Raw genomic sequence first — 27,588 nt, forward strand, 5'->3', positions numbered from 1 at the left:
CATTTCTTAAAAAAAGATTTATTTTAAAATCATATGATCATACTAAAATCAACATGGGTGAAAAAGGATGTTATATGTTTATGCAAGTGTAAAATCAAATTCCTCAAAATCTTTCCTAAACTCCTCAGCCATGTGGGTTTCCTTTTCCTTGCTCACAGAGCAAGCTTTCCACTCAATTCTCTGTGGCATGTTCAGAAGGGACTCACAAGCAAGAACTTCTCTACAGAAAGAAAACATAAGAAACATTTATTGTACTACTACATGATACCTATAGTTAGCATCAATATCTACTGTAATGTTACATCATACAATATATTAGGCAATAATAGATAACATCTACTGTACTGTTTTATAAATTTCATTAAAATATTAATGAAATCGAACTAGATGAGCTTTGATTCTTAAAAGGGAATCACATTATAAAAGGTCTAATGTATAAATTAAAAAACTTAAATGGCATTATAAAGATTAATGGCCTTTAAAAAACTAAAAGGTGAACAGTGTCACCATCACCAATAACACTGTCTAATGTTATGGACAAACCTTGGGACAGAACATGTTTAAAATTGTGCCATCATTACAACTCTCAACAATGGCAAGAAAGTAAAATGCGACTTATTGTGACCAGATTGAGTGTTACACAAACTACACACTGGTGCATCAGTTACAGATAAAAGAAAACTATGAGTTAAAAAACTGTGACCAATGTGTAGTCTAGTTAGAACAACTTTCTCTGTCCGATCCAGCAAGACGGCCAAAGTCCAATATAGGGTTTTATTTAGAAAAGCTTCTTTTCACATTGCTCACTCAAAGTTGACTGTCAGCTGGCACGAAACCAATTCTGGAATACAGGACCATAGTCCATGTATGGAACAGGCACAGTGATGATTGTGCCAGAGCAGATAGATTCAGCTGCGGTATCGACGAGCTTGTTCCCACGAATACCAACGTGGCCTGGTATCCAGAAAAACTGGATAGAAGTAGATGTTAAAGAGAAATGGGCCAGTCGGTTTTGAATATCAGTGAGAACAGGGTGTGAACCAATGTGAAGTGATTCCAGGGCCAGTAGAGAACTAAGCTAAACAGTATAAATAGTGCAGTTTGAGTACTGCTTAGGTTCTATGTGATCCAGAGCAAGAGAAATGGCATACAGTTCAGCAGTGAACACAGAAGCTGTAGAAGGGATTCTGCATGCAACCAACAAACCATGGCAGAGCCCACACAGTCACCTGATTTCAAACCATTTGTACAAACAGGAATGGAAGGATGGTTTGAAAGATGTTCAGCAAATAACAAACAGTATTTCCAATCAGGAGTGTCTGCTTTTCTCAGATGACTTGAAAACAGGTGACATTTGGGGACTGTAAGAAGCCATGGTGGGATGGGCTGACCAGTGGATACTGCAATGTTATCCAAGGACAGACCCAATTCATCTAACTACGCCTGGATTCGAAAGCCAAAAGGAGCAATGGCACATTGTCTGTTCTGAAAAAGTATGGCCCACCGAGGAAAGAAAACATAACCCCAGATGGGATGTTTTGGTAAGGAATAAAGTTTCAAAACATACAGTAAAGACAGTTGCAAACAGAGGAAGTGCAAAGAAGGTTCATGAGACTCTACGTATAATCTCTGAACTGAGGAAGTGCGAAAAGTCCCAGTGCAGAGTCGAAGTGCTTGATGATGAATGGGGTCCAGCATTTTTAAGGCCGAAGTCCTGGCAGAGCCATAGACCAGTGATCTATGGTTGAGTTTCAATCGAATAAGAGCACGATATATCTTTAGCACAGAACATCAATCCACTCCCCAAGTGGTGGAAGAGAGGACACAGAGGATATTCAGTGCTCTTGTACATTTGACCCATAGCTGCTTGATGTGTGGTATAAAGATCAGCTTACGGTCAAAGATAAGCCCCAAGAACTTTGTCTCAGGGACCACAGGCAGCACAACTTCACCAATACAGTGTTCAGGATCAGGGTGAATAACCTGTTGGCAGCAAAAGTGCATGCAAACAGTTTTAGAAAGAGAGAAGTTAAAACTGTTTGCTGTGATCCACTTCTGTAAAGGCCTGAGGACAGTCTGTAGCTGTCACTCAATATACTTCATGTTCGACGACTGACATGAGATGTGAAAGTCGTCTACACAGAGCCCATTTGCAACAGTGAGAGGGAGTTGTTCAGCGATGGCATTAATTTTTATTATGAAAAGTGTGATGCTCAAAACACAGCTCTGAGGAACTGTAGAAAAGAACGGGAGAATGTGGAACTCACACAAACTTGGAATCTCCTGTCCATTAAAAAATTTTTAAATAAAATGAGTAAATGAACACGTAACCCACGGATATGAAGGTCTAGAAAAATCCCATACCTCCATGTTGTATCATAAACCTTCTCAATGTCAAACAATATTGATACACGATGTTCTTGTTTGAGAAAATCTCTGATTGATGTTTCAAGTTGAATCAGGTGGTCCATGGTGGAGCCCCGTCTTCAGAACTCATACTGTGTAGGTGTGAGGAGGTTGTTTGATTCAAAGAACCAAACAAGACGAGCATTAACCATCCTAAGGTTTTACAGAGACAGCTTGTCAAAGCAACTAAATGGTAGTTTGAAGGAATCTAGGGATCCTTTCCAGGCTTAAAGAAAGGTAGGACAACAGCCTGGTGCCAGGCATCAGGAAAAACGTTCTCCTGCCAGATCTGGTTAAAAACAATCAAAAGGATAGCAAAAAAAGCAGGAGATAGATAGTGCAGCATTTCATAGTGTATTTCATCAGGTTCAACTGATGTACTGTCAGACTGATGAAGGGCCAGTTTGAGATCCACTAGTGTAAAGGGACAATTATAGTCATAGAGACAATCAGCTAAAACGGAAAGAGGTGATCACTCTGCCCGAATCTTGATGGCTAAGAATGTGGAGGAAGAAACAGAAGTGCTAGATACCCGGCAAAAGCTTTCACCTAAAGTATCGGCAATGCTCCAGGTATCAGCTACTTCCTGGCCATCAGAGAGCAAGATCGAGATGGGGACAGAATTATGTTGCCCATTAATCTTTAGAATCTTGTCCCACATGACTTTGGAACTTAGGGTAGAAGATATGCTCTTTGTGAACTCAATCCAAGATTCCTTCTGGATTCGACGTCTTACCCACCAAACATGTGCACAGGTCCACTGGAAAGTGATGCGGTGGAAGAGTGTGGGATACCTACGAAAAGTATCCCAGGTCCGTTTTTGAACATTCAGTGCCATATGGCAGACAGAATTCCACCACGAACAAGGATATCATGGAAAATATGTCAAGGTTTTAGGAATGCACTGAGCAGCTGCTTGTATAATATAGTCAGTTACTGCTGCCACACAGTCGTCTATTGATGGCTTACAGATGATGGCAAAATCAAGTTCTGTGACAGTAGTGAAAGAGAGTCAGTTTGCATGATCCAACTTCCACCAGGACACGCAGATCAGGTGGCTTTGACCACGACCAGTCTCTCTCAATATGATAGGAAAATGATTGCTGCCTCGTGGATTACTGTCAACCTTCCATGAAAAATGGGAGAATAGTGAAGGAGAGCAAACTGAAAGTTCAATAGCAGTAAAGGACATGGTGATGTAAATGTCAGAAGGAGGACACTGGTTGGCATCATAATTCCATCTTTGCAAATGGAGATACACCTCACTGCAGAAACTCTTTGGATGGAGAAACCAGTGTGAATCTCTGACTCAGGGATGTTCCTCAAATCTCTCTCAACAATAACTCCTTGTGATGAATTCAAGGTAGCATGAGGTATAACCTCTATAGGTATATCCCCAATTGCCTTTGAATTCAACAGGAGTTCACCGTGTTGAGATGTGGATGTTTCCACCAATATGTCACCCGATCGAAGCTTCTTTACTGGCTTTGGAAACCCAGCAAGTCCCTCTAGTCCTTTCTGAATGAAAAAGGGAGGCATTTGCCCTAAAGGTTTGTCTGAAACAGAATGTAAGATAAGAAAATGAGGTACAACAGGTGTTAGAGATGTTGAAGATTGCTGTTCAGAATCTTCAAGATGTGGTCATTTACTTATGGACTGTTTTTCTACTATTTTATTTAAGTTTTTATTTGGAGGATCCATAATTAAAAAAGGAAATTTTGGTGCATGGTGGGTGAGGTCAGTGGGCATTGCTGTGGGCAACCCTGACATTGCTGCAATGTCCTTGTTTCATGAGCACTATACCCAAACACCAGCATCAGATACAATGTCCACAACACCTGTTGAGAGCATCCAACACTGATACTTGGTTGACTCTAGCCCAAGTGGACCAGCCAATTGACCCCAAGGCCGCTCATCTACAATCTACAGGAATTCAAGGCCAAAGTGGTGTGTTAGGATTGGACCCCCCCTCAACCACCAGGATACTCTACTCCCCTTCAGGGGTTGCTAAACATGGCAAATGCGTAGGTGGATGTTTCCTGGAGGTAAACTGAAAGAACAGAACCTTCCCTGGGAGGTCCCCTCACCACATACAGGAATCCACACCGAGGGGCCATCCATTGGATTGAAAAGATATTTAAGTACATGCATACATGATATGTTCGTTTATATTATACCTACACATAACTGGACTTTTATCAAAATACCATAATTAGGTACTGACAGACCAGTCAAGTGAGCTGAAGAAATCATGTATTTATAGTTTGAGCCATCTAGGCACTAGCGAGGCTGACATGATCTGACAGATACGTAGAAGAGGAAAACATTTTAAGTTATTTTAACAAAAATGTTAACGTTTTTGTTGTGATATTAGTACGTATGCTCATACAATATTATAACCAATACTCTGAATGGTTTGTTTTATGTGCTTAATAATTTAATTGCCTAATTTTTTTGGATGCGTGAATTATTTGGAACCGTTGTCAATTCCTTCTACTGTACTTAAAATAAGACATTATATCTTGTAACGACATACAGTACCAACATCTGCTGTACTGTTACCATAAGACACTAGATGGTAACAAAATGTCATTTTTAATACTTCTAGTCTGTTTCAAGTACTACCACTTTCACTCATAACAACCACATGGTAACGGTTAATTTAGGTTTCATTTCTCCCTTTTTAACATTTACATATTATTGGACTATGGTTCCTACCATATAAAAATTGAAGCAGATTTGGTAGAAAACCAACAACTTTCATTCTTGACACCAGAGAAAACGAACCAATTTATTTAGTTTTTATTTTATTCTTTTTTGTATAAAAGTTAGATGAAACAATTCCTATTATTTCTAGTGAAAAAAATTAGTTTTTACCTTTAAATTAAAAGCTTATTGTATATTCTTGGGTGAATGACATGACTGTCTTCAACCAAGTCTTCTTGTTTCAAAAATTCCGTTATTTCTATCATCCCATAGTGCACAGATAAAAAACAAAACTGGATTGTATGCCCTAAACTATGAACTATCAGAATCATATACCAGCAAAAGATACCTTCCAAACTGTAGAGGAAAATCTTTCTTTATTCTGTTGAATAGTTTCTCTCCATTCTCCAGTTCCACATAGAAATATGGCATTCCAGGTGAGACAATCTGTAAAGACAGTTGGTCTCCTTACATAATTTTTTATACACAAAATTTTCACTCTAAATTTAAAGGAACTCTCTCTACTCGCAGGTAAAAGCACACTGAGCATAACTAACAAAGTGTAATGACCATTACTTGACATGTGACATAATCCTAAACAATGATGCACTACCAGATACAATATCTTGTGGAAATTCTGCAACACTCAGAGGACAAGGGAAGAAACAAATCAGAGGGACTACTAGTCACTCCCACAAAGATATCTTTAAAGAATACTATGTCTCATGACATGACAGAAATATTCACTTCTTAACACAACAACAAATGACTGATTCTGTGCACTTGACTTGGGTGAGTTTATACACATAGAAGTAAATGCAAGTAGAGTTTGGATATCTTTCTCACACTTCAAAAACCATTTGGTTCTATTTCCTAACATACACTGCTTACTTCCTCCAAAACAACAAATATATCCTTTTAAATGTGATATCAGATAAGACAACAATAACTTCTTTCACCTGAGCACTTTCTTACTCTTTGTAATTTCTCCTCACATTTGAAAGATGATTCAGTGATGTGATAGTTTGGAATACAAATTCTGTCAAAGTAAAGTCAATCTAAATGATATACAAACAACATATTAACAATAGTGAATTGTAAAATGCATCATTCAAGAAAACACATCTGTTAAAATCACACAGTGAATGAAAATGTGTAAACTGTACAATCCTTGTGAATGTCTGTTCTATGGTATCTAACAAGAATACTGTTCATAATTCACATGGAAATGTGTAAACTGTACAATCCTTGTGAATCTCTGTTCTATGGTATCTAACAAGAATATTGTTCATAATTCACATGGAAATGTGTAAACTGTACAATCCTTGTGAATCTCTGTTCTATGGTATCTAACAAGAATACTGTTCATAATTCACATGGAAATGTGTAAACTGTACAATCCTTGTGAATCTCTGTTCTATGGTATCTAACAAGAATACTGTTCATAATTCACATGGAAATGTGTAAACTGTACAATCCTTGTGAATCTCTGTTCTATGGTATCTAACAAGAATACTGTTCATAATTCACATGGAAATGTGTAAACTGTACAATCCTTGTGAATCTCTGTTCTATGGTATCTAACAAGAATACTGTTCATAATTCACATGGAAATGTGTAAACTGTACAATCCTTGTGAATCTCTGTTCTATGGTATCTAACAAGAATATTGTTCATAATTCACATGGAAATGTGTAAACTGTACAATCCTTGTGAATCTCTGTTCTATGGTATCTAACAAGAATACTGTTCATAATTCACATGGAAATGTGTAAACTGTACAATCCTTGTGAATCTCTGTTCTATGGTATCTAACAAGAATATTGTTCATAATTCACATGGAAATGTGTAAACTGTACAATCCTTGTGAATGTCTGTTCTATGGTATCTAACAAGAATACTGTTCATAATTCACATGGAAATGTGTAAACTGTACAATCCTTGTGAATCTCTGTTCTATGGTATCTAACAAGAATACTGTTCATAATTCACATGGAAATGTGTAAACTGTACAATCCTTGTGAATCTCTGTTCTATGGTATCTAACAAGAATACTGTTCATAATTCACATGGAAATGTGTAAACTGTACAATCCTTGTGAATCTCTGTTCTATGGTATCTAACAAGAATACTGTTCATAATTCACATGGAAATGTGTAAACTGTACAATCCTTGTGAATCTCTGTTCTATGGTATCTAACAAGAATACTGTTCATAATTCACATGGAAATGTGTAAACTGTACAATCCTTGTGAATCTCTGTTCTATGGTATCTAACAAGAATACTGTTCATAATTCACATGGAAATGTGTAAACTGTACAATCCTTGTGAATCTCTGTTCTATGGTATCTAACAAGAATACTGTTCATAATTCACATGGAAATGTGTAAACTGTACAATCCTTGTGAATGTCTGTTCTATGGTATCTAACAAGAATACTGTTCATAATTCACATGGAAATGTGTAAACTGTACAATCCTTGTGAATCTCTGTTCTATGGTATCTAACAAGAATACTGTTCATAATTCACATGGAAATGTGTAAACTGTACAATCCTTGTGAATCTCTGTTCTATGGTATCTAACAAGAATACTGTTCATAATTCACATGGAAATGTGTAAACTGTACAATCCTTGTGAATCTCTGTTCTATGGTATCTAACAAGAATACTGTTCATAATTCACATGGAAATGTGTAAACTGTACAATCCTTGTGAATCTCTGTTCTATGGTATCTAACAAGAATACTGTTCATAATTCACATGGAAATGTGTAAACTGTACAATCCTTGTGAATCTCTGTTCTATGGTATCTAACAAGAATACTGTTCATAATTCACATGGAAATGTGTAAACTGTACAATCCTTGTGAATCTCTGTTCTATGGTATCTAACAAGAATACTGTTCATAATTCACATGGAAATGTGTAAACTGTACAATCCTTGTGAATCTCTGTTCTATGGTATCTAACAAGAATACTGTTCATAATTCACATGGAAATGTGTAAACTGTACAATCCTTGTGAATCTCTGTTCTATGGTATCTAACAAGAATACTGTTCATAATTCACATGGAAATGTGTAAACTGTACAATCCTTGTGAATCTCTGTTCTATGGTATCTAACAAGAATACTGTTCATAATTCACATGGAAATGTGTAAACTGTACAATCCTTGTGAATCTCTGTTCTATGGTATCTAACAAGAATACTGTTCATAATTCACATGGAAATGTGTAAACTGTACAATCCTTGTGAATCTCTGTTCTATGGTATCTAACAAGAATACTGTTCATAATTCACATGGAAATGTGTAAACTGTACAATCCTTGTGAATCTCTGTTCTATGGTATCTAACAAGAATACTGTTCATAATTCACATGGAAATGTGTAAACTGTACAATCCTTGTGAATCTCTGTTCTATGGTATCTAACAAGAATACTGTTCATAATTCACATGGAAATGTGTAAACTGTACAATCCTTGTGAATCTCTGTTCTATGGTATCTAACAAGAATACTGTTCATAATTCACATGGAAATGTGTAAACTGTACAATCCTTGTGAATCTCTGTTCTATGGTATCTAACAAGAATACTGTTCATAATTCACATGGAAATGTGTAAACTGTACAATCCTTGTGAATCTCTGTTCTATGGTATCTAACAAGAATACTGTTCATAATTCACATGGAAATGTGTAAACTGTACAATCCTTGTGAATCTCTGTTCTATGGTATCTAACAAGAATACTGTTCATAATTCACATGGAAATGTGTAAACTGTACAATCCTTGTGAATCTCTGTTCTATGGTATCTAACAAGAATACTGTTCATAATTCACATGGAAATGTGTAAACTGTACAATCCTTGTGAATCTCTGTTCTATGGTATCTAACAAGAATACTGTTCATAATTCACATGGAAATGTGTAAACTGTACAATCCTTGTGAATCTCTGTTCTATGGTATCTAACAAGAATACTGTTCATAATTCACATGGAAATGTGTAAACTGTACAATCCTTGTGAATCTCTGTTCTATGGTATCTAACAAGAATACTGTTCATAATTCACATGGAAATGTGTAAACTGTACAATCCTTGTGAATCTCTGTTCTATGGTATCTAACAAGAATACTGTTCATAATTCACATGGAAATGTGTAAACTGTACAATCCTTGTGAATCTCTGTTCTATGGTATCTAACAAGAATACTGTTCATAATTCACATGGAAATGTGTAAACTGTACAATCCTTGTGAATCTCTGTTCTATGGTATCTAACAAGAATACTGTTCATAATTCACATGGAAATGTGTAAACTGTACAATCCTTGTGAATCTCTGTTCTATGGTATCTAACAAGAATACTGTTCATAATTCACATGGAAATGTGTAAACTGTACAATCCTTGTGAATCTCTGTTCTATGGTATCTAACAAGAATACTGTTCATAATTCACATGGAAATGTGTAAACTGTACAATCCTTGTGAATCTCTGTTCTATGGTATCTAACAAGAATACTGTTCATAATTCACATGGAAATGTGTAAACTGTACAATCCTTGTGAATCTCTGTTCTATGGTATCTAACAAGAATACTGTTCATAATTCACATGGAAATGTGTAAACTGTACAATCCTTGTGAATCTCTGTTCTATGGTATCTAACAAGAATACTGTTCATAATTCACATGGAAATGTGTAAACTGTACAATCCTTGTGAATCTCTGTTCTATGGTATCTAACAAGAATACTGTTCATAATTCACATGGAAATGTGTAAACTGTACAATCCTTGTGAATCTCTGTTCTATGGTATCTAACAAGAATACTGTTCATAATTCACATGGAAATGTGTAAACTGTACAATCCTTGTGAATCTCTGTTCTATGGTATCTAACAAGAATACTGTTCATAATTCACATGGAAATGTGTAAACTGTACAATCCTTGTGAATCTCTGTTCTATGGTATCTAACAAGAATACTGTTCATAATTCACATGGAAATGTGTAAACTGTACAATCCTTGTGAATCTCTGTTCTATGGTATCTAACAAGAATACTGTTCATAATTCACATGGAAATGTGTAAACTGTACAATCCTTGTGAATGTCTGTTCTATGGTATCTAACAAGAATACTGTTCATAATTCACATGGAAATGTGTAAACTGTACAATCCTTGTGAATCTCTGTTCTATGGTATCTAACAAGAATACTGTTCATAATTCACATGGAAATGTGTAAACTGTACAATCCTTGTGAATCTCTGTTCTATGGTATCTAACAAGAATACTGTTCATAATTCACATGGAAATGTGTAAACTGTACAATCCTTGTGAATCTCTGTTCTATGGTATCTAACAAGAATACTGTTCATAATTCACATGGAAATGTGTAAACTGTACAATCCTTGTGAATCTCTGTTCTATGGTATCTAACAAGAATACTGTTCATAATTCACATGGAAATGTGTAAACTGTACAATCCTTGTGAATCTCTGTTCTATGGTATCTAACAAGAATACTGTTCATAATTCACATGGAAATGTGTAAACTGTACAATCCTTGTGAATCTCTGTTCTATGGTATCTAACAAGAATACTGTTCATAATTCACATGGAAATGTGTAAACTGTACAATCCTTGTGAATCTCTGTTCTATGGTATCTAACAAGAATACTGTTCATAATTCACATGGAAATGTGTAAACTGTACAATCCTTGTGAATCTCTGTTCTATGGTATCTAACAAGAATACTGTTCATAATTCACATGGAAATGTGTAAACTGTACAATCCTTGTGAATCTCTGTTCTATGGTATCTAACAAGAATACTGTTCATAATTCACATGGAAATGTGTAAACTGTACAATCCTTGTGAATCTCTGTTCTATGGTATCTAACAAGAATACTGTTCATAATTCACATGGAAATGTGTAAACTGTACAATCCTTGTGAATCTCTGTTCTATGGTATCTAACAAGAATACTGTTCATAATTCACATGGAAATGTGTAAACTGTACAATCCTTGTGAATCTCTGTTCTATGGTATCTAACAAGAATATTGTTCATAATTCACATGGAAATGTGTAAACTGTACAATCCTTGTGAATCTCTGTTCTATGGTATCTAACAAGAATACTGTTCATAATTCACATGGAAATGTGTAAACTGTACAATCCTTGTGAATCTCTGTTCTATGGTATCTAACAAGAATACTGTTCATAATTCACATGGAAATGTGTAAACTGTACAATCCTTGTGAATCTCTGTTCTATGGTATCTAACAAGAATACTGTTCATAATTCACATGGAAATGTGTAAACTGTACAATCCTTGTGAATCTCTGTTCTATGGTATCTAACAAGAATACTGTTCATAATTCACATGGAAATGTGTAAACTGTACAATCCTTGTGAATCTCTGTTCTATGGTATCTAACAAGAATACTGTTCATAATTCACATGGAAATGTGTAAACTGTACAATCCTTGTGAATCTCTGTTCTATGGTATCTAACAAGAATACTGTTCATAATTCACATGGAAATGTGTAAACTGTACAATCCTTGTGAATCTCTGTTCTATGGTATCTAACAAGAATACTGTTCATAATTCACATGGAAATGTGTAAACTGTACAATCCTTGTGAATCTCTGTTCTATGGTATCTAACAAGAATACTGTTCATAATTCACATGGAAATGTGTAAACTGTACAATCCTTGTGAATCTCTGTTCTATGGTATCTAACAAGAATACTGTTCATAATTCACATGGAAATGTGTAAACTGTACAATCCTTGTGAATCTCTGTTCTATGGTATCTAACAAGAATACTGTTCATAATTCACATGGAAATGTGTAAACTGTACAATCCTTGTGAATCTCTGTTCTATGGTATCATACTGTTCATAATTCACATGGAAATGTGTAAACTGTACAATCCTTGTGAATCTCTGTTCTATGGTATCTAACAAGAATACTGTTCATAATTCACATGGAAATGTGTAAACTGTACAATCCTTGTGAATCTCTGTTCTATGGTATCTAACAAGAATACTGTTCATAATTCACATGGAAATGTGTAAACTGTACAATCCTTGTGAATCTCTGTTCTATGGTATCTAACAAGAATACTGTTCATAATTCACATGGAAATGTGTAAACTGTACAATCCTTGTGAATCTCTGTTCTATGGTATCTAACAAGAATACTGTTCATAATTCACATGGAAATGTGTAAACTGTACAATCCTTGTGAATCTCTGTTCTATGGTATCTAACAAGAATACTGTTCATAATTCACATGGAAATGTGTAAACTGTACAATCCTTGTGAATCTCTGTTCTATGGTATCTAACAAGAATACTGTTCATAATTCACATGGAAATGTGTAAACTGTACAATCCTTGTGAATCTCTGTTCTATGGTATCTAACAAGAATACTGTTCATAATTCACATGGAAATGTGTAAACTGTACAATCCTTGTGAATCTCTGTTCTATGGTATCTAACAAGAATACTGTTCATAATTCACATGGAAATGTGTAAACTGTACAATCCTTGTGAATCTCTGTTCTATGGTATCTAACAAGAATACTGTTCATAATTCACATGGAAATGTGTAAACTGTACAATCCTTGTGAATCTCTGTTCTATGGTATCTAACAAGAATACTGTTCATAATTCACATGGAAATGTGTAAACTGTACAATCCTTGTGAATCTCTGTTCTATGGTATCTAACAAGAATACTGTTCATAATTCACATGGAAATGTGTAAACTGTACAATCCTTGTGAATCTCTGTTCTATGGTATCTAACAAGAATACTGTTCATAATTCACATGGAAATGTGTAAACTGTACAATCCTTGTGAATCTCTGTTCTATGGTATCTAACAAGAATACTGTTCATAATTCACATGGAAATGTGTAAACTGTACAATCCTTGTGAATCTCTGTTCTATGGTATCTAACAAGAATACTGTTCATAATTCACATGGAAATGTGTAAACTGTACAATCCTTGTGAATCTCTGTTCTATGGTATCTAACAAGAATACTGTTCATAATTCACATGGAAATGTGTAAACTGTACAATCCTTGTGAATCTCTGTTCTATGGTATCTAACAAGAATACTGTTCATAATTCACATGGAAATGTGTAAACTGTACAATCCTTGTGAATCTCTGTTCTATGGTATCTAACAAGAATACTGTTCATAATTCACATGGAAATGTGTAAACTGTACAATCCTTGTGAATCTCTGTTCTATGGTATCTAACAAGAATACTGTTCATAATTCACATGGAAATGTGTAAACTGTACAATCCTTGTGAATCTCTGTTCTATGGTATCTAACAAGAATACTGTTCATAATTCACATGGAAATGTGTAAACTGTACAATCCTTGTGAATCTCTGTTCTATGGTATCTAACAAGAATACTGTTCATAATTCACATGGAAATGTGTAAACTGTACAATCCTTGTGAATCTCTGTTCTATGGTATCTAACAAGAATACTGTTCATAATTCACATGGAAATGTGTAAACTGTACAATCCTTGTGAATCTCTGTTCTATGGTATCTAACAAGAATACTGTTCATAATTCACATGGAAATGTGTAAACTGTACAATCCTTGTGAATCTCTGTTCTATGGTATCTAACAAGAATACTGTTCATAATTCACATGGAAATGTGTAAACTGTACAATCCTTGTGAATCTCTGTTCTATGGTATCTAACAAGAATACTGTTCATAATTCACATGGAAATGTGTAAACTGTACAATCCTTGTGAATCTCTGTTCTATGGTATCTAACAAGAATACTGTTCATAATTCACATGGAAATGTGTAAACTGTACAATCCTTGTGAATCTCTGTTCTATGGTATCTAACAAGAATACTGTTCATAATTCACATGGAAATGTGTAAACTGTACAATCCTTGTGAATCTCTGTTCTATGGTATCTAACAAGAATACTGTTCATAATTCACATGGAAATGTGTAAACTGTACAATCCTTGTGAATCTCTGTTCTATGGTATCTAACAAGAATACTGTTCATAATTCACATGGAAATGTGTAAACTGTACAATCCTTGTGAATCTCTGTTCTATGGTATCTAACAAGAATACTGTTCATAATTCACATGGAAATGTGTAAACTGTACAATCCTTGTGAATCTCTGTTCTATGGTATCTAACAAGAATACTGTTCATAATTCACATGGAAATGTGTAAACTGTACAATCCTTGTGAATCTCTGTTCTATGGTATCTAACAAGAATACTGTTCATAATTCACATGGAAATGTGTAAACTGTACAATCCTTGTGAATCTCTGTTCTATGGTATCTAACAAGAATACTGTTCATAATTCACATGGAAATGTGTAAACTGTACAATCCTTGTGAATCTCTGTTCTATGGTATCTAACAAGAATACTGTTCATAATTCACATGGAAATGTGTAAACTGTACAATCCTTGTGAATCTCTGTTCTATGGTATCTAACAAGAATACTGTTCATAATTCACATGGAAATGTGTAAACTGTACAATCCTTGTGAATCTCTGTTCTATGGTATCTAACAAGAATACTGTTCATAATTCACATGGAAATGTGTAAACTGTACAATCCTTGTGAATCTCTGTTCTATGGTATCTAACAAGAATACTGTTCATAATTCACATGGAAATGTGTAAACTGTACAATCCTTGTGAATCTCTGTTCTATGGTATCTAACAAGAATACTGTTCATAATTCACATGGAAATGTGTAAACTGTACAATCCTTGTGAATCTCTGTTCTATGGTATCTAACAAGAATACTGTTCATAATTCACATGGAAATGTGTAAACTGTACAATCCTTGTGAATCTCTGTTCTATGGTATCTAACAAGAATACTGTTCATAATTCACATGGAAATGTGTAAACTGTACAATCCTTGTGAATCTCTGTTCTATGGTATCTAACAAGAATACTGTTCATAATTCACATGGAAATGTGTAAACTGTACAATCCTTGTGAATCTCTGTTCTATGGTATCTAACAAGAATACTGTTCATAATTCACATGGAAATGTGTAAACTGTACAATCCTTGTGAATCTCTGTTCTATGGTATCTAACAAGAATACTGTTCATAATTCACATGGAAATGTGTAAACTGTACAATCCTTGTGAATCTCTGTTCTATGGTATCTAACAAGAATACTGTTCATAATTCACATGGAAATGTGTAAACTGTACAATCCTTGTGAATCTGTTCTGTTCTATGGTATCTAACAAGAATACTGTTCATAATTCACATGGAAATGTGTAAACTGTACAATCCTTGTGAATCTCTGTTCTATGGTATCTAACAAGAATACTGTTCATAATTCACATGGAAATGTGTAAACTGTACAATCCTTGTGAATCTCTGTTCTATGGTATCTAACAAGAATACTGTTCATAATTCACATGGAAATGTGTAAACTGTACAATCCTTGTGAATCTCTGTTCTATGGTATCTAACAAGAATACTGTTCATAATTCACATGGAAATGTGTAAACTGTACAATCCTTGTGAATCTCTGTTCTATGGTATCTAACAAGAATACTGTTCATAATTCACATGGAAATGTGTAAACTGTACAATCCTTGTGAATCTCTGTTCTATGGTATCTAACAAGAATACTGTTCATAATTCACATGGAAATGTGTAAACTGTACAATCCTTGTGAATCTCTGTTCTATGGTATCTAACAAGAATACTGTTCATAATTCACATGGAAATGTGTAAACTGTACAATCCTTGTGAATCTCTGTTCTATGGTATCTAACAAGAATACTGTTCATAATTCACATGGAAATGTGTAAACTGTACAATCCTTGTGAATCTCTGTTCTATGGTATCTAACAAGAATACTGTTCATAATTCACATGGAAATGTGTAAACTGTACAATCCTTGTGAATCTCTGTTCTATGGTATCTAACAAGAATACTGTTCATAATTCACATGGAAATGTGTAAACTGTACAATCCTTGTGAATCTCTGTTCTATGGTATCTAACAAGAATACTGTTCATAATTCACATGGAAATGTGTAAACTGTACAATCCTTGTGAATCTCTGTTCTATGGTATCTAACAAGAATACTGTTCATAATTCACATGGAAATGTGTAAACTGTACAATCCTTGTGAATCTCTGTTCTATGGTATCTAACAAGAATACTGTTCATAATTCACATGGAAATGTGTAAACTGTACAATCCTTGTGAATCTCTGTTCTATGGTATCTAACAAGAATACTGTTCATAATTCACATGGAAATGTGTAAACTGTACAATCCTTGTGAATCTCTGTTCTATGGTATCTAACAAGAATACTGTTCATAATTCACATGGAAATGTGTAAACTGTACAATCCTTGTGAATCTCTGTTCTATGGTATCTAACAAGAATACTGTTCATAATTCACATGGAAATGTGTAAACTGTACAATCCTTGTGAATCTCTGTTCTATGGTATCTAACAAGAATACTGTTCATAATTCACATGGAAATGTGTAAACTGTACAATCCTTGTGAATCTCTGTTCTATGGTATCTAACAAGAATACTGTTCATAATTCACATGGAAATGTGTAAACTGTACAATCCTTGTGAATCTCTGTTCTATGGTATCTAACAAGAATACTGTTCATAATTCACATGGAAATGTGTAAACTGTACAATCCTTGTGAATCTCTGTTCTATGGTATCTAACAAGAATACTGTTCATAATTCACATGGAAATGTGTAAACTGTACAATCCTTGTGAATCTCTGTTCTATGGTATCTAACAAGAATACTGTTCATAATTCACATGGAAATGTGTAAACTGTACAATCCTTGTGAATCTCTGTTCTATGGTATCTAACAAGAATACTGTTCATAATTCACATGGAAATGTGTAAACTGTACAATCCTTGTGAATCTCTGTTCTATGGTATCTAACAAGAATACTGTTCATAATTCACATGGAAATGTGTAAACTGTACAATCCTTGTGAATCTCTGTTCTATGGTATCTAACAAGAATACTGTTCATAATTCACATGGAAATGTGTAAACTGTACAATCCTTGTGAATCTCTGTTCTATGGTATCTAACAAGAATACTGTTCATAATTCACATGGAAATGTGTAAACTGTACAATCCTTGTGAATCTCTGTTCTATGGTATCTAACAAGAATACTGTTCATAATTCACATGGAAATGTGTAAACTGTACAATCCTTGTGAATCTCTGTTCTATGGTATCTAACAAGAATACTGTTCATAATTCACATGGAAATGTGTAAACTGTACAATCCTTGTGAATCTCTGTTCTATGGTATCTAACAAGAATACTGTTCATAATTCACATGGAAATGTGTAAACTGTACAATCCTTGTGAATCTCTGTTCTATGGTATCTAACAAGAATACTGTTCATAATTCACATGGAAATGTGTAAACTGTACAATCCTTGTGAATCTCTGTTCTATGGTATCTAACAAGAATACTGTTCATAATTCACATGGAAATGTGTAAACTGTACAATCCTTGTGAATCTCTGTTCTATGGTATCTAACAAGAATACTGTTCATAATTCACATGGAAATGTGTAAACTGTACAATCCTTGTGAATCTCTGTTCTATGGTATCTAACAAGAATACTGTTCATAATTCACATGGAAATGTGTAAACTGTACAATCCTTGTGAATCTCTGTTCTATGGTATCTAACAAGAATACTGTTCATAATTCACATGGAAATGTGTAAACTGTACAATCCTTGTGAATCTCTGTTCTATGGTATCTAACAAGAATACTGTTCATAATTCACATGGAAATGTGTAAACTGTACAATCCTTGTGAATCTCTGTTCTATGGTATCTAACAAGAATACTGTTCATAATTCACATGGAAATGTGTAAACTGTACAATCCTTGTGAATCTCTGTTCTATGGTATCTAACAAGAATACTGTTCATAATTCACATGGAAATGTGTAAACTGTACAATCCTTGTGAATCTCTGTTCTATGGTATCTAACAAGAATACTGTTCATAATTCACATGGAAATGTGTAAACTGTACAATCCTTGTGAATCTCTGTTCTATGGTATCTAACAAGAATACTGTTCATAATTCACATGGAAATGTGTAAACTGTACAATCCTTGTGAATCTCTGTTCTATGGTATCTAACAAGAATACTGTTCATAATTCACATGGAAATGTGTAAACTGTACAATCCTTGTGAATCTCTGTTCTATGGTATCTAACAAGAATACTGTTCATAATTCACATGGAAATGTGTAAACTGTACAATCCTTGTGAATCTCTGTTCTATGGTATCTAACAAGAATACTGTTCATAATTCACATGGAAATGTGTAAACTGTACAATCCTTGTGAATCTCTGTTCTATGGTATCTAACAAGAATACTGTTCATAATTCACATGGAAATGTGTAAACTGTACAATCCTTGTGAATCTCTGTTCTATGGTATCTAACAAGAATACTGTTCATAATTCACATGGAAATGTGTAAACTGTACAATCCTTGTGAATCTCTGTTCTATGGTATCTAACAAGAATACTGTTCATAATTCACATGGAAATGTGTAAACTGTACAATCCTTGTGAATCTCTGTTCTATGGTATCTAACAAGAATACTGTTCATAATTCACATGGAAATGTGTAAACTGTACAATCCTTGTGAATCTCTGTTCTATGGTATCTAACAAGAATACTGTTCATAATTCACATGGAAATGTGTAAACTGTACAATCCTTGTGAATCTCTGTTCTATGGTATCTAACAAGAATACTGTTCATAATTCACATGGAAATGTGTAAACTGTACAATCCTTGTGAATCTCTGTTCTATGGTATCTAACAAGAATACTGTTCATAATTCACATGGAAATGTGTAAACTGTACAATCCTTGTGAATCTCTGTTCTATGGTATCTAACAAGAATACTGTTCATAATTCACATGGAAATGTGTAAACTGTACAATCCTTGTGAATCTCTGTTCTATGGTATCTAACAAGAATACTGTTCATAATTCACATGGAAATGTGTAAACTGTACAATCCTTGTGAATCTCTGTTCTATGGTATCTAACAAGAATACTGTTCATAATTCACATGGAAATGTGTAAACTGTACAATCCTTGTGAATCTCTGTTCTATGGTATCTAACAAGAATACTGTTCATAATTCACATGGAAATGTGTAAACTGTACAATCCTTGTGAATCTCTGTTCTATGGTATCTAACAAGAATACTGTTCATAATTCACATGGAAATGTGTAAACTGTACAATCCTTGTGAATCTCTGTTCTATGGTATCTAACAAGAATACTGTTCATAATTCACATGGAAATGTGTAAACTGTACAATCCTTGTGAATCTCTGTTCTATGGTATCTAACAAGAATACTGTTCATAATTCACATGGAAATGTGTAAACTGTACAATCCTTGTGAATCTCTGTTCTATGGTATCTAACAAGAATACTGTTCATAATTCACATGGAAATGTGTAAACTGTACAATCCTTGTGAATCTCTGTTCTATGGTATCTAACAAGAATACTGTTCATAATTCACATGGAAATGTGTAAACTGTACAATCCTTGTGAATCTCTGTTCTATGGTATCTAACAAGAATACTGTTCATAATTCACATGGAAATGTGTAAACTGTACAATCCTTGTGAATCTCTGTTCTATGGTATCTAACAAGAATACTGTTCATAATTCACATGGAAATGTGTAAACTGTACAATCCTTGTGAATCTCTGTTCTATGGTATCTAACAAGAATACTGTTCATAATTCACATGGAAATGTGTAAACTGTACAATCCTTGTGAATCTCTGTTCTATGGTATCTAACAAGAATACTGTTCATAATTCACATGGAAATGTGTAAACTGTACAAATCTAACAAGAATACTGTTCATAATTCACATGGAAATGTGTAAACTGTACAATCCTTGTGAATCTCTGTTCTATGGTATCTAACAAGAATACTGTTCATAATTCACATGGAAATGTGTAAACTGTACAATCCTTGTGAATCTCTGTTCTATGGTATCTAACAAGAATACTGTTCATAATTCACATGGAAATGTGTAAACTGTACAATCCTTGTGAATCTCTGTTCTATGGTATCTAACAAGAATACTGTTCATAATTCACATGGAAATGTGTAAACTGTACAATCCTTGTGAATCTCTGTTCTATGGTATCTAACAAGAATACTGTTCATAATTCACATGGAAATGTGTAAACTGTACAATCCTTGTGAATCTCTGTTCTATGGTATCTAACAAGAATACTGTTCATAATTCACATGGAAATGTGTAAACTGTACAATCCTTGTGAATCTCTGTTCTATGGTATCTAACAAGAATACTGTTCATAATTCACATGGAAATGTGTAAACTGTACAATCCTTGTGAATCTCTGTTCTATGGTATCTAACAAGAATACTGTTCATAATTCACATGGAAATGTGTAAACTGTACAATCCTTGTGAATCTCTGTTCTATGGTATCTAACAAGAATACTGTTCATAATTCACATGGAAATGTGTAAACTGTACAATCCTTGTGAATCTCTGTTCTATGGTATCTAACAAGAATACTGTTCATAATTCACATGGAAATGTGTAAACTGTACAATCCTTGTGAATCTCTGTTCTATGGTATCTAACAAGAATACTGTTCATAATTCACATGGAAATGTGTAAACTGTACAATCCTTGTGAATCTCTGTTCTATGGTATCTAACAAGAATACTGTTCATAATTCACATGGAAATGTGTAAACTGTACAATCCTTGTGAATCTCTGTTCTATGGTATCTAACAAGAATACTGTTCATAATTCACATGGAAATGTGTAAACTGTACAATCCTTGTGAATCTCTGTTCTATGGTATCTAACAAGAATACTGTTCATAATTCACATGGAAATGTGTAAACTGTACAATCCTTGTGAATCTCTGTTCTATGGTATCTAACAAGAATACTGTTCATAATTCACATGGAAATGTGTAAACTGTACAATCCTTGTGAATCTCTGTTCTATGGTATCTAACAAGAATACTGTTCATAATTCACATGGAAATGTGTAAACTGTACAATCCTTGTGAATCTCTGTTCTATGGTATCTAACAAGAATACTGTTCATAATTCACATGGAAATGTGTAAACTGTACAATCCTTGTGAATCTCTGTTCTATGGTATCTAACAAGAATACTGTTCATAATTCACATGGAAATGTGTAAACTGTACAATCCTTGTGAATCTCTGTTCTATGGTATCTAACAAGAATACTGTTCATAATTCACATGGAAATGTGTAAACTGTACAATCCTTGTGAATCTCTGTTCTATGGTATCTAACAAGAATACTGTTCATAATTCACATGGAAATGTGTAAACTGTACAATCCTTGTGAATCTCTGTTCTATGGTATCTAACAAGAATACTGTTCATAATTCACATGGAAATGTGTAAACTGTACAATCCTTGTGAATCTCTGTTCTATGGTATCTAACAAGAATACTGTTCATAATTCACATGGAAATGTGTAAACTGTACAATCCTTGTGAATCTCTGTTCTATGGTATCTAACAAGAATACTGTTCATAATTCACATGGAAATGTGTAAACTGTACAATCCTTGTGAATCTCTGTTCTATGGTATCTAACAAGAATACTGTTCATAATTCACATGGAAATGTGTAAACTGTACAATCCTTGTGAATCTCTGTTCTATGGTATCTAACAAGAATACTGTTCATAATTCACATGGAAATGTGTAAACTGTACAATCCTTGTGAATCTCTGTTCTATGGTATCTAACAAGAATACTGTTCATAATTCACATGGAAATGTGTAAACTGTACAATCCTTGTGAATCTCTGTTCTATGGTATCTAACAAGAATACTGTTCATAATTCACATGGAAATGTGTAAACTGTACAATCCTTGTGAATCTCTGTTCTATGGTATCTAACAAGAATACTGTTCATAATTCACATGGAAATGTGTAAACTGTACAATCCTTGTGAATCTCTGTTCTATGGTATCTAACAAGAATACTGTTCATAATTCACATGGAAATGTGTAAACTGTACAATCCTTGTGAATCTCTGTTCTATGGTATCTAACAAGAATACTGTTCATAATTCACATGGAAATGTGTAAACTGTACAATCCTTGTGAATCTCTGTTCTATGGTATCTAACAAGAATACTGTTCATAATTCACATGGAAATGTGTAAACTGTACAATCCTTGTGAATCTCTGTTCTATGGTATCTAACAAGAATACTGTTCATAATTCACATGGAAATGTGTAAACTGTACAATCCTTGTGAATCTCTGTTCTATGGTATCTAACAAGAATACTGTTCATAATTCACATGGAAATGTGTAAACTGTACAATCCTTGTGAATCTCTGTTCTATGGTATCTAACAAGAATACTGTTCATAATTCACATGGAAATGTGTAAACTGTACAATCCTTGTGAATCTCTGTTCTATGGTATCTAACAAGAATACTGTTCATAATTCACATGGAAATGTGTAAACTGTACAATCCTTGTGAATCTCTGTTCTATGGTATCTAACAAGAATACTGTTCATAATTCACATGGAAATGTGTAAACTGTACAATCCTTGTGAATCTCTGTTCTATGGTATCTAACAAGAATACTGTTCATAATTCACATGGAAATGTGTAAACTGTACAATCCTTGTGAATCTCTGTTCTATGGTATCTAACAAGAATACTGTTCATAATTCACATGGAAATGTGTAAACTGTACAATCCTTGTGAATCTCTGTTCTATGGTATCTAACAAGAATACTGTTCATAATTCACATGGAAATGTGTAAACTGTACAATCCTTGTGAATCTCTGTTCTATGGTATCTAACAAGAATACTGTTCATAATTCACATGGAAATGTGTAAACTGTACAATCCTTGTGAATCTCTGTTCTATGGTATCTAACAAGAATACTGTTCATAATTCACATGGAAATGTGTAAACTGTACAATCCTTGTGAATCTCTGTTCTATGGTATCTAACAAGAATACTGTTCATAATTCACATGGAAATGTGTAAACTGTACAATCCTTGTGAATCTCTGTTCTATGGTATCTAACAAGAATACTGTTCATAATTCACATGGAAATGTGTAAACTGTACAATCCTTGTGAATCTCTGTTCTATGGTATCTAACAAGAATACTGTTCATAATTCACATGGAAATGTGTAAACTGTACAATCCTTGTGAATCTCTGTTCTATGGTATCTAACAAGAATACTGTTCATAATTCACATGGAAATGTGTAAACTGTACAATCCTTGTGAATCTCTGTTCTATGGTATCTAACAAGAATACTGTTCATAATTCACATGGAAATGTGTAAACTGTACAATCCTTGTGAATCTCTGTTCTATGGTATCTAACAAGAATACTGTTCATAATTCACATGGAAATGTGTAAACTGTACAATCCTTGTGAATCTCTGTTCTATGGTATCTAACAAGAATACTGTTCATAATTCACATGGAAATGTGTAAACTGTACAATCCTTGTGAATCTCTGTTCTATGGTATCTAACAAGAATACTGTTCATAATTCACATGGAAATGTGTAAACTGTACAATCCTTGTGAATCTCTGTTCTATGGTATCTAACAAGAATACTGTTCATAATTCACATGGAAATGTGTAAACTGTACAATCCTTGTGAATCTCTGTTCTATGGTATCTAACAAGAATACTGTTCATAATTCACATGGAAATGTGTAAACTGTACAATCCTTGTGAATCTCTGTTCTATGGTATCTAACAAGAATACTGTTCATAATTCACATGGAAATGTGTAAACTGTACAATCCTTGTGAATCTCTGTTCTATGGTATCTAACAAGAATACTGTTCATAATTCACATGGAAATGTGTAAACTGTACAATCCTTGTGAATCTCTGTTCTATGGTATCTAACAAGAATACTGTTCATAATTCACATGGAAATGTGTAAACTGTACAATCCTTGTGAATCTCTGTTCTATGGTATCTAACAAGAATACTGTTCATAATTCACATGGAAATGTGTAAACTGTACAATCCTTGTGAATCTCTGTTCTATGGTATCTAACAAGAATACTGTTCATAATTCACATGGAAATGTGTAAACTGTACAATCCTTGTGAATCTCTGTTCTATGGTATCTAACAAGAATACTGTTCATAATTCACATGGAAATGTGTAAACTGTACAATCCTTGTGAATCTCTGTTCTATGGTATCTAACAAGAATACTGTTCATAATTCACATGGAAATGTGTAAACTGTACAATCCTTGTGAATCTCTGTTCTATGGTATCTAACAAGAATACTGTTCATAATTCACATGGAAATGTGTAAACTGTACAATCCTTGTGAATCTCTGTTCTATGGTATCTAACAAGAATACTGTTCATAATTCACATGGAAATGTGTAAACTGTACAATCCTTGTGAATCTCTGTTCTATGGTATCTAACAAGAATACTGTTCATAATTCACATGGAAATGTGTAAACTGTACAATCCTTGTGAATCTCTGTTCTATGGTATCTAACAAGAATACTGTTCATAATTCACATGGAAATGTGTAAACTGTACAATCCTTGTGAATCTCTGTTCTATGGTATCTAACAAGAATACTGTTCATAATTCACATGGAAATGTGTAAACTGTACAATCCTTGTGAATCTCTGTTCTATGGTATCTAACAAGAATACTGTTCATAATTCACATGGAAATGTGTAAACTGTACAATCCTTGTGAATCTCTGTTCTATGGTATCTAACAAGAATACTGTTCATAATTCACATGGAAATGTGTAAACTGTACAATCCTTGTGAATCTCTGTTCTATGGTATCTAACAAGAATACTGTTCATAATTCACATGGAAATGTGTAAACTGTACAATCCTTGTGAATCTCTGTTCTATGGTATCTAACAAGAATACTGTTCATAATTCACATGGAAATGTGTAAACTGTACAATCCTTGTGAATCTCTGTTCTATGGTATCTAACAAGAATACTGTTCATAATTCACATGGAAATGTGTAAACTGTACAATCCTTGTGAATCTCTGTTCTATGGTATCTAACAAGAATACTGTTCATAATTCACATGGAAATGTGTAAACTGTACAATCCTTGTGAATCTCTGTTCTATGGTATCTAACAAGAATACTGTTCATAATTCACATGGAAATGTGTAAACTGTACAATCCTTGTGAATCTCTGTTCTATGGTATCTAACAAGAATACTGTTCATAATTCACATGGAAATGTGTAAACTGTACAATCCTTGTGAATCTCTGTTCTATGGTATCTAACAAGAATACTGTTCATAATTCACATGGAAATGTGTAAACTGTACAATCCTTGTGAATCTCTGTTCTATGGTATCTAACAAGAATACTGTTCATAATTCACATGGAAATGTGTAAACTGTACAATCCTTGTGAATCTCTGTTCTATGGTATCTAACAAGAATACTGTTCATAATTCACATGGAAATGTGTAAACTGTACAATCCTTGTGAATCTCTGTTCTATGGTATCTAACAAGAATACTGTTCATAATTCACATGGAAATGTGTAAACTGTACAATCCTTGTGAATCTCTGTTCTATGGTATCTAACAAGAATACTGTTCATAATTCACATGGAAATGTGTAAACTGTACAATCCTTGTGAATCTCTGTTCTATGGTATCTAACAAGAATACTGTTCATAATTCACATGGAAATGTGTAAACTGTACAATCCTTGTGAATCTCTGTTCTATGGTATCTAACAAGAATACTGTTCATAATTCACATGGAAATGTGTAAACTGTACAATCCTTGTGAATCTCTGTTCTATGGTATCTAACAAGAATACTGTTCATAATTCACATGGAAATGTGTAAACTGTACAATCCTTGTGAATCTCTGTTCTATGGTATCTAACAAGAATACTGTTCATAATTCACATGGAAATGTGTAAACTGTACAATCCTTGTGAATCTCTGTTCTATGGTATCTAACAAGAATACTGTTCATAATTCACATGGAAATGTGTAAACTGTACAATCCTTGTGAATCTCTGTTCTATGGTATCTAACAAGAATACTGTTCATAATTCACATGGAAATGTGTAAACTGTACAATCCTTGTGAATCTCTGTTCTATGGTATCTAACAAGAATACTGTTCATAATTCACATGGAAATGTGTAAACTGTACAATCCTTGTGAATCTCTGTTCTATGGTATCTAACAAGAATACTGTTCATAATTCACATGGAAATGTGTAAACTGTACAATCCTTGTGAATCTCTGTTCTATGGTATCTAACAAGAATACTGTTCATAATTCACATGGAAATGTGTAAACTGTACAATCCTTGTGAATCTCTGTTCTATGGTATCTAACAAGAATACTGTTCATAATTCACATGGAAATGTGTAAACTGTACAATCCTTGTGAATCTCTGTTCTATGGTATCTAACAAGAATACTGTTCATAATTCACATGGAAATGTGTAAACTGTACAATCCTTGTGAATCTCTGTTCTATGGTATCTAACAAGAATACTGTTCATAATTCACATGGAAATGTGTAAACTGTACAATCCTTGTGAATCTCTGTTCTATGGTATCTAACAAGAATACTGTTCATAATTCACATGGAAATGTGTAAACTGTACAATCCTTGTGAATCTCTGTTCTATGGTATCTAACAAGAATACTGTTCATAATTCACATGGAAATGTGTAAACTGTACAATCCTTGTGAATCTCTGTTCTATGGTATCTAACAAGAATACTGTTCATAATTCACATGGAAATGTGTAAACTGTACAATCCTTGTGAATCTCTGTTCTATGGTATCTAACAAGAATACTGTTCATAATTCACATGGAAATGTGTAAACTGTACAATCCTTGTGAATCTCTGTTCTATGGTATCTAACAAGAATACTGTTCATAATTCACATGGAAATGTGTAAACTGTACAATCCTTGTGAATCTCTGTTCTATGGTATCTAACAAGAATACTGTTCATAATTCACATGGAAATGTGTAAACTGTACAATCCTTGTGAATCTCTGTTCTATGGTATCTAACAAGAATACTGTTCATAATTCACATGGAAATGTGTAAACTGTACAATCCTTGTGAATCTCTGTTCTATGGTATCTAACAAGAATACTGTTCATAATTCACATGGAAATGTGTAAACTGTACAATCCTTGTGAATCTCTGTTCTATGGTATCTAACAAGAATACTGTTCATAATTCACATGGAAATGTGTAAACTGTACAATCCTTTTGGCTAAAGCAAGATAATTCTATTTGAGAAAAAAGAAAAGGAAATGAGACAATGAGAAAAAAACTATCTTTAAATTTTTA

At 33.8% G+C, this 27,588-nt stretch overlaps 1 protein-coding gene across 1 annotated transcript in view; it reads right to left on the minus strand.

The window, feature by feature from the left end:
• LOC143250016 (CWF19-like protein 1) overlaps positions 1–27,588 on the minus strand; it is a 52,076-nt gene continuing 24,488 nt past the window's right edge. The window contains exons 11-14 of the mRNA XM_076500651.1: positions 27,496–27,527; positions 6,072–6,151; positions 5,462–5,579; positions 1–220 (exon numbers count right to left, since the gene is read on the minus strand). Coding sequence (XP_076356766.1) covers positions 79–220; positions 5,462–5,579; positions 6,072–6,151; positions 27,496–27,527 — 372 coding nt within the window. The 3' untranslated portion in view covers positions 1–78. The remainder of the gene's footprint in view (positions 221–5,461; positions 5,580–6,071; positions 6,152–27,495; positions 27,528–27,588) is intronic.

This window comes from Tachypleus tridentatus, chromosome 4, assembly GCF_004210375.1.
Source record: "Tachypleus tridentatus isolate NWPU-2018 chromosome 4, ASM421037v1, whole genome shotgun sequence".
NCBI classification, from domain to species: domain Eukaryota; kingdom Metazoa; phylum Arthropoda; class Merostomata; order Xiphosura; family Limulidae; genus Tachypleus; species Tachypleus tridentatus.